Raw genomic sequence first — 11595 nt, 5'->3', positions numbered from 1 at the left:
TCGAAAATCTAGTGTGCATCGATCTGGTGTTGCACACTGGTTTTTCGCAGAGACTTCTGGGAAATTTGTAGGGCACTTGATTTTGGAATTTAAATGTGAATATTGGGCCATTCGATTTCGGAATAGATGCGGACAAAATGGCAAACGCACTATAGTGAGTAGTCGTCTTGTAATTCAATAGTTTGGTACTCATCACCAATTTCTGGTTTCCCCACTAAAATAAGTTTTACGACTCAACAGCGCCATCTCCCGACGCGGAGGCTAAACTGACGATGCTGAACATGTGAGCTGGTTGTTGCTTTGTAATGGTTGTCGAGCTCATGTCACGGACAGGTTGTGTCAAACGTAACTGTTTGGATTTCGATCGGTGTTGATTTTTCTGTCTGGAGAAGCAGCGAGTATCGGACCGGACCGGACCGAATCGCCGCCTGGCTGGAATCCTGCGGTGCCGCCGCCCGCTGTCCTTTAAGCTCAGACCAGCTAACGTCTCCAGCTGCTTTTTGTGATCAACAATGGCCTCTGTCTCCATCCCTGCGTGCACTGGTGCTCTGCTGTTGGACATTGAAGGCACCACCACGCCGATCACATTCGTGAAGGTAAATCTGTGGCTGGGTTCCTCCCTGCGGGGTCGTGCGGGCTACGGCTATGCTAATGGCTGCTTAAACACAATGAAAACTACAGATTTTTTTTTTTACTATTATGTATTATCATCTTTCTATTTTTATATAAGGTTATGATAGTGCAGATGGTGTAATTTATTCAACCATTTTCTCATAAATGCTTAAAAATATTAAACAAAACAACGTGCTGCCTTCACGGCCTTAGAGTATTCGTAATTCCGAGCTTTTCCTCTTGTAGTCATTGAACCTGTTTACACGCAAGTCTCCGTTCATGATGTGATTTCTTAAGATATCAGAATATTAAAGTGACAAAAAAAATGCATTCGTACTGTACACTAATGAGATATCGCATTAATATTTGTAGTATATCTCCCCGAAAGCCAATCCTTTTAGGCATTTTTCTGTCCCTTTCTCTCACATTTTGTATTTATACTTCTGCGCATGTGTAAACGAAACGTATGGAACGGAAGTTACGTAAAACCGCAAAGTTTTTATTTATTCGTTTAGGTATTAATTGTTTTTCACTAAATTTAGTGTGGTAAAATAAATGTGTCAAAAAGTGGTTTAATTTGTGAAAATAAAGAAATAAAGAAATAATAATAAAACATTTAAAACTAAATTAAAAAAATGTATCTCCTGAGAGTACTCCACAAAGTGTTCAGTGTATTATAAAACTGGAAATTTTGATCAACAGTAAACAATCCTGCCAAAAATATTCATATATGCATTCATAGAACTATTGTTCTATGTTCATATCACAGGAAGTACAGTTGTTTTCCTGAAAACTAACAGCTCCTTGCAGGTAAAGTTTATATTAATGATTTTTAAATGAGTTAACACAATTTGCATTTTGCAGCAACAGGAAATTTAACAAAGTGGGGCCTTAACTTGCTCACTTCCTCTTTTGTCTAGGTATGTAACAATATCTTACAAAAAAAAACTATAAATGAACCTGAGAATTTGGGATTACCGTAGTAATAGTTTGACCATTAATCAACAGAAAAAGGAAGCAGCAAAGATTACTTTTCTTTCCTTAATACTATTGTATTGTTTTCTTGAATTTAATTTAATCCTTATACAGAAAATAAAAAAAGGTAAATGTTCCCACTGTTATCAATACTTTATTAATAATAATGAGCAATCTGACCAATTCTGTAAAATACACATTTGTTTTATATGAAATGTTTGGACAATTCCATATGGGATTTAAGTAATCCTGGATTCTTGCTCCTTTTTTCCAGATGAATTTGACGTTTGGTTGGTTGATGACTTTTTTTTGGTTTAGGTAGATGTTTTTTTTTTGGATAGATGACTCGCTCATTCCATTTTAGTGATAAAACCTGGGGCACAAAGGGAAATGTCACCTACACGTTTAGGTTAATCTGACGCTTTTCTAAAGTTTTCCTCCGCTGTTTTGGAATCTTTGGAAACGTCGTTTCAACTGCCGGTCCTTTAAGCCAAAAGGACGTTTGTGGATTCTTTCCCAGACCGTGTCGACTGACAGACACATCAGCTCTAGACTGTCAGCGTTTTGGTTTTAAAGGAACAGGAAGTTTAAAAGTAACAGAATCGCGAGCCTTACTGTGGTGAATGTTGTAAAATCAGATTTTGTTACGTCATGTTAACCAAGACCTTTAAAAAAAAGGAAAGAATCATTTCAATCTTCAATTTGCATTTTTATTTGGTAATTTCTGGTTTTAAGATCTTTGTGGGTGTGATAACAACCTCAATGAGTCTGCATAAAAATCAAAACTGATGCCTTTACTTGCATCAGTTTTTCCTAGTTTAAATGACTCAATCTTTTTGTTAAGTCTTATTTATCCACTAAAGTGGTTCAGGACTTTTTGATTTTTTTAAAGTTATTATAATAAAAAATGTTTATTTAAAAAAAAAAAAAACAGTTAAAAAGGCCAGAATTAGCCTAGGGCCAGTTTTCATCAGTAATCCCCTGAACATGATGTAAAAAAAAAGCTCAGAGATAAACACGTTCAGCTTGTTCAAATGACTAGAGTTTAATGTTATAAATCCTTCACTCCATTGTTTTCCTGTTTCTCTTTCTTTTCTAGTATCTTCCACCATTTTTTGCAGCTTAACTTCTTCTACAATTTCTCAGCTATTTTAACTATTCAGCTATTCAAATGTTCAGCTCTTTCAGCTTTTTCCTGCTATGACTTTTGGTCCTTTAAATCCTTGAACTCTTCATGATATTCCAGGATTTTTTGCCTCCATTGTAATACATGGGGATTCTTTGGAAGCTCGCTGGTTCGATACCCGGCGCTCGCATTTTTCACAAACCTTTCTTTTTTGTTATTGTGCTGTTTTCACTTTATTTATGGTCAACTTTGACTATTTCCTCTTTAATTATTATTATTATTATTATTATTATTATTCCAATTATTACCCTTTAAGTTTCATGGACTTTCTTCTGGAAATGCAGCTCCTTCTAGTTTCTAGTTGTGTTCAGCCGTGCAAACATCGGATTTCCGCCTCACAGCGTTGCATTTTTGCCAAATATGTCAAATTTTGACTTGCATTGTATGTTTTTCTCTTCAGGATATCTTGTTTCCCTACATCAGAGAGCATCTGGAGGATTACCTGTCCACTCACTGGGAAGAAGACGAGTGCAAAGAAGATGTTCACCTCCTAAAAAAACAGGTGAATATCGTCTGAATCTCTTTACATCGATGTCGACATGTAACGGTAAACGGTGAAACGCCTGGTTGCAGATTGAAGAGGACATGAAGCAGAACCGGGCATGTCCGGTCCACGTCGTGGACCAAACGGTCCACACGGACGAGGAGAAGGCCATCAGGAAGGTGGTAGAGGACGTGCTGTGGCAGATGGCGGCGGACAGGAAGAGCACGGCGCTCAAGCAGCTCCAGGGTCACATGTGGAGGGCGGCTTACGCTTCTGGGAGAATCAAAGGCGAGTAAGTACGCTGACCTCTTTTCCTTCCACGGTTCAGATCCACTGGAGTGTTTTAGCAGAGGTTGACCTCACGTTCCTCCAAACAGGATCTATCCAGACGTGGTTCCTTCTATCAAGAAGTGGCGAGAACGCGGCTTGAAGGTCTACATTTACTCCTCTGGGAGTGTGGAGGCGCAAAAACTGCTCTTCAGGTACTCAGTGGAAGGAGATGTTTTAGAGGTAAGGCCCAGAGGTGTTTTTCTTTGAAACGATCTTTCATTTCCTCATAATTTAACGTAATATTTTTTTTCCCCAGTTATTCGACGGTCACTTCGACACCACGATAGGAGCTAAAGTAGAAGCTAAAAGCTACGAGAGGATCGCAGAGAAGATCGGATGTCAGCCTGAAGAAATCACCTTCTTGACAGATGTGGCCAGAGGTGGGCTCGTCTACTGAAGCCGTTTGGAAAAAATATTCAGTTTATTCTGTGAAACTTTTACTTTATTTCACAGCTGATCTAGAAAAGGTTTTCCTGATCAGTTCAAACTTTCTGATTAAGAAAACAACTTTGTGCTAAACTACTTCCGTTCCTCATAAAGAACTCTGAACAAACTATCTATCTATCTATCTATCTATCTATCTATCTATCTATCTATCTATCTATCTATCTATCTATCTATCTATCTATCTATCTATCTATCTATCTATCTATCTATCTATCTATCTATCTATCTATCCATCTATCCATCTATCCATCTATCCATCTATCCATCCATCCATCTATCCATCCATCCATCCCCTTTAACTACCGTAACTCTTCAACTGTTTACGCCGGGGGTCCCCAAATCGAGGCCTGGATTTGGGGGCTTCTGGTTAACACGGTCAGTGCAAATCAGCAGGAAACGGTCCGACTTACGGTACGTCAAAGAGCGTGTGCTGTCTGCGACGTCTCCGGTGTTAAAGGGTGAAGGCGATGTGCTGACTTACCGGCTGCTGTGTGATTGCAGAAGCCAAGGCGGCAGAAGAAGCCGGGTTCAACGTGCTGGTGGTGGTGAGGCCCGGAAACCTGGAGTTGACGGATGAGGAGAGCGCCCACTATAACCTCATCACTTCCTTTAGCCAACTTCAGCTGACGGGGCGGGCTTAACGGGGAGCCCAGTGACTTCCTCTCCCCGCCTGTGTCAAACCCCCACTTTGGAGGTGCAGAAGTCGTCGTGCTAAACCCCTGCCTCTCAGACGTTCAGCTGCCTCTCGTATGTTCACAGCCTCACAGAAAAGTGGAAAGACACGAGACTCTGTAGATACAAGAACAATCAAGAAGACGGCACAAAATCTGTGAGGTTCCTGTTCCTCAAACTCCCGCCTGAACCTTGTATTTGACCTTCCATCCGGCGTGTGTCGTTACTTTGTAAACATTACCTGGGTGTACATTTAAAAAAGGTGTTTTCCTTTTATCCATGTTTTAGTAGAAGCACAGTGTAGAGGTGCTGGCGAACGAAAACTCACTTCAGACCTGGACCCCCTTGTCAGAGAACCGCATTCATTCAAATGTCCTCAATGTTCGTCTGTAACGTGGATCACGGAAACAGAACCGATGCAGAACTTTGTACTGATCCAGAAACAAACTTCTAATAAATGCCTTGTCTTACACAGAAATGTGCCTCCTTTAGTGTTTTAAACTTTAATCAACTTAAATTAAACCAAACTGTTTGACATTTCCACTGAGTAGAAAAGTTTAACATCATCTGCATAGAAGATGATCCCACAACAGAAATGTGTTTAAAATCATAGTGGACAGATGGAGAGAAACCATAAAAATACATTAAAATGTTTCAATAAGTTAGACTCGGCTTCAATGGAGTCCAACACGCCTACAGTTGCTGCAGCTCTTGTTCTATCATAGACGTCCTGGACTCTTCCGGATGCTCCGCCTCGTCGGTGCAAACCGCGTCAAAGTGGCTGTGGCGAAAGTCGATGCCGAAAGTGCCGACGTAGATGAGGAAGGACATGACCAGAGCCCACTGACACTGAGCGGCTCGCACGAGGGAGAATGTGACGAAGACTACAGTGGGGAGTTAAGGGTTAAAAAGGGTGGAGAAGGTGGCAGACGGAGCAAATAAACCAAAGGTTTCCATGAGCAAAGAAAGCTGCAGATAAACTGCAGACGAGGGATTTATTAGAGCTTCTCAAAAGTCTTTGAAAACGCATCTAAATGAGCGTTTTGGCCTGCCGCGTTTAACCTTTGTGCTATCTTAGATGACCAACGGCGTGTTCTCCCCACCATGACAAAGGTGGATAAAGGTGGAAAGATTTCATGTAATCCATGGACACCAGTGAAGATCACAAATCATTGAAGAAAAAAGGTTCAAAGCACTGTCTAGTGGGTCTAGATGACCCAACTCCCAATGTTAAAGTGCCTAGGAGAGGCACAAGGGTTACAACTCTCATGTTCAAGCGTCGCTACGCAAATTTTAAAGTCAGTTTTTGGGCTCTATGTACAAACATGGCGTGAAGGAGAAATTAATAATTGCAATTTGTGCTGAGCTGGAATAAAATGATCCTGAGTCTTTCGAATATCGGAATAGAGCTGAATGCGCCACACGTTCCCGGTGTGTAGAACTGAACTTTGTCTCTTTCGCACGTCAAGAAATGTTTATCAAAAGATTTACAACTTTTGTTTCTTAAAGGATACCGAACTTCAATATCAAGCAAAGAGTGATGAGTCCAGCCAACAGGAAACGGAGGGCGGCGACCTTCGTCCCCTCGCCCTTCAGGTTCACCCTCAGCGTGATGTAAGCTTGAAGCCAGCAGTACAGCGTGCCCATCCCGAACGTCATCAGGGTGCCGGAGTCATGAATCTTCATCAGAGCAAAGAGCTGCAAACATCAGTCAGTCAGTCAGTCAGAGAGCGGCGGTCACGGTGGGACGCCGTTCCCGTCAGGAGCCACGTTCACCTGGAAGTTCCCGACAATCGTCATTCCAAAGCAGGCGATGGAGAAGAACGCCAATCCAGCCACGTTCAGCCACGGTCTGCATAACCTGTTCTTCAGCTGCAGGTATCTGAGGAAGCCGATGACCGACCCTGAGAGAGGAGCCCAACAGCTACAGGTGATTTACATGAAGACCACCTGTACTTAAAGATTACACCACCAACAATAAGTTAGGGATACTGTTATTTACATGAGTGGTTTTCATATTTCTGTCTCAATTTGAATGAAATACCTAAAAGTTAACTTTGATATTACTAATATTGAATGAGAAGAAAGAGATTTATTACCACCAAAATGAAGAAAAAAGAAAAAATAGCAGGTATTTCCAAAGACAGCTTGACAGCGACGTCTCCCGCTCAAATAGAATCAAACTTTATTTTCGCTAGACTCATCATGTTGTTCTGAGGCGTTCCACTCTTCCCCAAGTTCTACATGCAGTTCTGCCGGGTCACTTGGGGGTACGACCATCCAGTCTCTGCTTCAGCTGGTCCCAGACCTGCTCCATGAGGGTACAGGTCAGGGGTCGTTGCTGGCCCTAACATGAGGCCCTCCCACTTCCTGAAGTCCAGCTGTGACAATTCTGGCACCATGTGGTGGAAAGTTGGGGATTTCCTGGTGGATGGGGGATGATGATGGTTCTATGATGTTTTTGAGGTGACTGGGCCGTCTGCAACAGCCCAACCAATTTAGAGCTGCCAGGCTGTTGCACCTCCTCCACCAAAGCCAACCCTGGGTACCATGTTGACCTCGGCGCCTTCTCCATAAACGCTGACGACCATCCTCTCTGTGGAAGGTCATGCGACACTCATCAGTGAACAGGACGGTAGACCACTGCTGCATTGTCCAGGTCACATGGTCTGGTGCCGGTGGAGTCGCCTGCAACCCGGCTTTCAAGTCAAAGCGGTGGAGTCGGTTGTGAGTGGTTTGTCTGGAAACCCCAGTGCCCCCCACATAAACGGGCCTGCAGCTGTGTGGCGTTTGCCAAACCATGTCAGAGGTCAGAGGTCATTAGGTTCTGGTCATGGTTGTGGTCTGTCGCTGGCGGGGCTCCACTCCTGGGTCTGTCACAGACTCTTGACGCATCTCTGCTGATGACACTTTGAGGCAAGTTCTCCAGCAACACCTGACTGCCTCCTACCAACCTGAAGGCGCTGTGGCCACATCCTGTTCAAGGCTGTTTGAGCGATGAACTTGGAGAGACTTACTGCAATAATCTTCTTTTTATCGCCACAGAATGTTGACATTGATGCCACACTGAAAAGGTTTTGCTTTTGGATTTTGTGGTTTTGGCCCCAAAAAGGAAAAACACACTGTGGACAGTGAGACCATTATGTGGAAAACACTACACAAGGTGTGTCTGTCACCAATACAATCGTCTCCCTAAGCCTAAAATCTGTGAAGGTAAACAAACCAGATCCACTCAGTTTTTCACCAAATCCCAGACTTATCGTGAATACGGTAATAATATTGTTGCTGCCTCTTTCTCAAAGAAAAATAGCAAAGAGTTTAGTTTAGTTTGTATCATTAGTCTCATTTTCAAATTATTAACTATACTGAATAAAAACAGGGTTCAGGTCACTTTTACAGCATCTGTACCTGCAAACGCTGCCAGGTTCATGGTCGCACTGAAGAAACAGCTTCCTGGTGGAAAGTTGCCTGTGACACTGAGAGGAAAAACGTTTAAAGCTGCCGGGAAGAATGAAGATGATGTGTTTCTACTGTGACAAGAGGATGAAGAGTACCTTATGAAGGGAGGATAAAGGGATGAATTTCTGTTGAAAAACAAAGTAAAAAATTATTAAAGTCATTTTTTTTCCAACCGGCGCCACAAAAGGATGCCAGTTACTCGTTTTAGGTCATTATTCTCTTGTTATTAGCCTCCTTTTCATTTTTTTTTTTAACAAATGAGCACAGTGGCATGCCTGCTACTCATTTTTGGACTGCTTTTCCACCATTTCTGGTTTTGAAACGTTCTTGTTGCCAGGCAACAAAACGCTGCAGGAGAAGCGACCGGAGATCGCAGGAGAGGCGGAGGAGACCGGGGTCCTTCAGAGTTTTGCAGGACTTCTCTCTGCTTCTAGGGCGTGAGCAGCTGAGGGGGGCGGATGCACCGACAGGAACTGGTGCGGCGGTCCGGCTCTCTTCTGGGATGTACCCTAAGAGTCTGACTGGTGGGTTAGAGGAGGAAGCAACGGACGATGGCATCCTTGATGGAAAACCCTCATCGCCGTCTGCAGGAGACCTTCTTCAGTCCGACTGAAACTCCCTCCCTGCAGGAAGGAGCGCCTTTGCAGATCTCTCCTCCTGTTTGCTACCAGACTCCACAACGTCTCAGACAACTGGACGTCCATCCATCCATCTCCTTACACTCATCCGGGGGAACAGGATGCCCCCGAGGGACGGGGGCGATACATTTCCAAAATGAAAATGACCTCTAGTACCAACTACAAATTTAAACTCCTTCTAGTGATTTCAATCAGTTATTATGGACCTGGCTTGTGGAACCACCTCCCAGCATGCCTCAGGGCCGCAGAGACTGTTCATGTCTAGATTTTGATTGGCGGTTAGCGTGGCGAGCTCGCCAGGGTGGCGTCTCCCTCCGGCAATTTTTTTATTTTTACCGGAGGCTGAGCAACACAACATGACATACTGTGGGTGTGGTCAACAAAAAGACCTCCGGAAATCCAAACGTTTACTTTTGCCCATTCTTCTAAAAATGACGTCGACCTCCTCGTTGGCCCCGGGCAACAAAAAAATAAGATGGTTGCTATGGAGATAACATCGACAGAAAAGCCGCAATTTTGAAAATAAAAAAAACTATTTTTTTGCACGCAGCTTTGACCGGGGTGGAAGTGGTGAGTGAGGGGCATGTAGCGGCCCGTCAGTCAGTGGGGGCGGGCAGAAAGGGGGCGGCGGGGGCAGGCAGCACACAATGCAATTTTTATTCATATTCTAGGTGTATTTTTTGTATTATTTGTAATCTATTAATTAATATTATTATTTTAATAATATTGTCAGAGAATAGAATAGCGTTCTATTGTGTTCAAAGCGTGGATTTGTTATCTGGAGCAGGTAAGGAACAGTCGTACCTGTGGTCACCGAGAGGCGTCACAATCTCGTTATAAAGAGAAATGAAGTATCTGCAACAGAAGAGAAGAGGAAATGTCACGGAAGCTCACACAAAAGTGAAGGATCAGATGAAAGGAGATAACATCCACGTGTTTTTAACGTGTTCTTGTATTGATTTTGTCACGATGGAGGGCATATCAAAAGAAAAATAAGCTTCAAACTGAGCCTTTCGTTATTCAACAAGGCAGAGGATGGAACGAAGGTGAGACAGAGTCCCACCTCAATAAATTTCAGAATAAAAGCTTCTGGAATCTTCTAGTCAAAGGGGGGGCTTTATGTCACAGTGTTCTTCTGACTCTCATCTCCGTTTGATCCTGCAGAAACGGTTCAAGATGCGCCTCTGCGGCAGTCTTTTATTTATTTTTTTGTAAAGCTCTGGTGGACTCACACGGCCCAAAGCCCGCCGGCGGTGAAGATGGAGAAGGCCGGAGGTAGAAGAGCCCACAAACTGAAGTTCTGCATCTTCTACGGGTCTGAAAGCACAGAAGGCGAAACGTCCTCTGATGTGAACAGAATGGGTTTGAAAGACTACTGCAGCTGAATAACATTACCTTATACCATCTCTGTGAGCAAAAACACAAAAATAAGAACTTTGTTAAAAAATAAAATAAAGACAGAAACACCCCCAGTTTGTCAGTTTTGATTCTGACTTTGCAGATAAAAAAATGCTTTGGGGCAGGTGGACATCATTTCTGCAGGATTGGGATCAGTTTAGCGTTTTTTTACTTAAACATGTTTTAGGGTGGGCAGTGCTTAGCCTGCCATCGTCGTCATAGCCTACAAAAATACAATAAACATGTGCATGCATGTATATATGTATGATTTTAATCGTTTGAACCCTTTTTATCCTCAAAAATCATTGTATTTTGCGCCTTTCCTGTTCAAATACATTGCAGGCTGTGAGGTGATGGAGCTCAGAGCTCAGCCTCACAGGAGATGGTGCAATTCCACGGCAACTGGTCTGATCCCAGTGCCTTTGGTTTACTCGGCATGTGCTAATAATGTGATGCGTTTATAAGTTTTTAGGAGGATTTTTACTGTTGTTGCCCCAAATTTCCCAGTTTATACACAATTAGTTTAGTTAATACTTGAAAAATGTTACATTCACAAGAAGGGGTATTTAATTAAAAATCAAACCGGTCTAATACTTTTCTTATGGATTTTTTGCTAAGGGTTTGGGTTCATAAAAAGTAAATGAGCACTGTCATTTATTTCAGATAGATAACGATTCCAGTGCAGTGAAAATGTTATTTGTCATAACTCTTTTAATCAGAATTTAAAAAATTGTTTTCATTAAAAATACACATCGACTGTTAAGTGAAAAAACTAAATAAATTCACGTAATTTAACGTAAATTTTAAATTCAGTTTCATTTTACCTGAAGTCCTCTCTGGGCTCGACGGTTTCCGTCCCCATAAAACACCTTTCTGCTTCTTAAATCCGATTCGTTTTCTTAATTAAAAATATTCGACTATTTCAAGGCCGTCAGTTAGTTAACCGGTATTTTTTATTTATGTATTATAGTTTAATAAAGCTTAGCGTAGGTAGGTCGGAACGATTGTAGTCCGGATTGTATTAATGGACATAGGTGACGTCACGATCACGTGTAAGGCCGTTTGACCAATTACCGATCTTCTTCCTCCCCTTCAAAGTTAAAGCATGCAGGTTGTTTTAAAATTTTATTTAAAAAAACAACAATTTGGTGTAAAATGATTGTAAAGAGCAACAAATGAACAAAGGAAATAAAAGATGTAACAGAACACAACAGAACCAGGACGTCCAAAATGTTTTAATGAAATCAAATTTAGCAACCAATATGTAAAATAAATGTTTGAAACCGCATTAAAACATGTTTAAGAGAAAGTTTAAGTCTATGTTTTTAGTTGTTGTGTGTTGTGTCCATAGACAACTGGAATATAAACTTCAACTGACAGAAGAATAACAAGGT

General features: G+C 42.1%; 2 protein-coding genes across 3 annotated transcripts; one reads left to right on the top strand and one right to left on the bottom strand.

The window, feature by feature from the left end:
- The first annotated feature begins 240 nt into the window (after nucleotides 1-240).
- On the top strand, nucleotides 241-5184 carry enoph1 (enolase-phosphatase 1). Of its 2 annotated transcripts, none has more exons than XR_013659434.1 (6): nucleotides 241-596; nucleotides 3174-3275; nucleotides 3347-3549; nucleotides 3635-3767; nucleotides 3844-4445; nucleotides 4536-5184. XR_013659434.1 is itself a non-coding variant. In XM_004074490.5 (6 exons), exons 1-6 carry the CDS (start codon nucleotides 513-515, stop codon nucleotides 4673-4675), a joined length of 786 nt encoding a protein of 261 aa, XP_004074538.1. In that variant the 5' UTR covers nucleotides 241-512; the 3' UTR covers nucleotides 4676-5184. The 2 variants fall into 2 exon arrangements, 1 of the variants encoding a protein (XP_004074538.1); XM_004074490.5 differs by having other exon boundaries at nucleotides 3844-3967.
- Nucleotides 5185-5193: 9 nt separating this feature from the next.
- On the bottom strand, nucleotides 5194-11243 carry tmem150c (transmembrane protein 150C). Its single transcript, XM_011481443.4, has 8 exons — nucleotides 11026-11243; nucleotides 10036-10120; nucleotides 9608-9658; nucleotides 8261-8290; nucleotides 8115-8182; nucleotides 6483-6610; nucleotides 6221-6404; nucleotides 5194-5590 (listed from the first exon to the last, which is right to left on the bottom strand). Exons 2-8 carry the CDS (start codon nucleotides 10107-10109, stop codon nucleotides 5400-5402), a joined length of 726 nt encoding a protein of 241 aa, XP_011479745.1. The 5' UTR covers nucleotides 10110-10120; nucleotides 11026-11243; the 3' UTR covers nucleotides 5194-5399.
- Nucleotides 11244-11595: the final 352 nt, after the last annotated feature.

This window comes from Oryzias latipes, chromosome 12, assembly GCF_053564925.1.
Source record: "Oryzias latipes strain Hd-rR chromosome 12, Olatipes_Hd-rR_3.1".
NCBI lineage: Eukaryota > Metazoa > Chordata > Actinopteri > Beloniformes > Adrianichthyidae > Oryzias > Oryzias latipes.
Note: the sequence above shows the minus strand (reverse complement) of the source record. Positions and strands in the feature narration are given on the sequence as shown.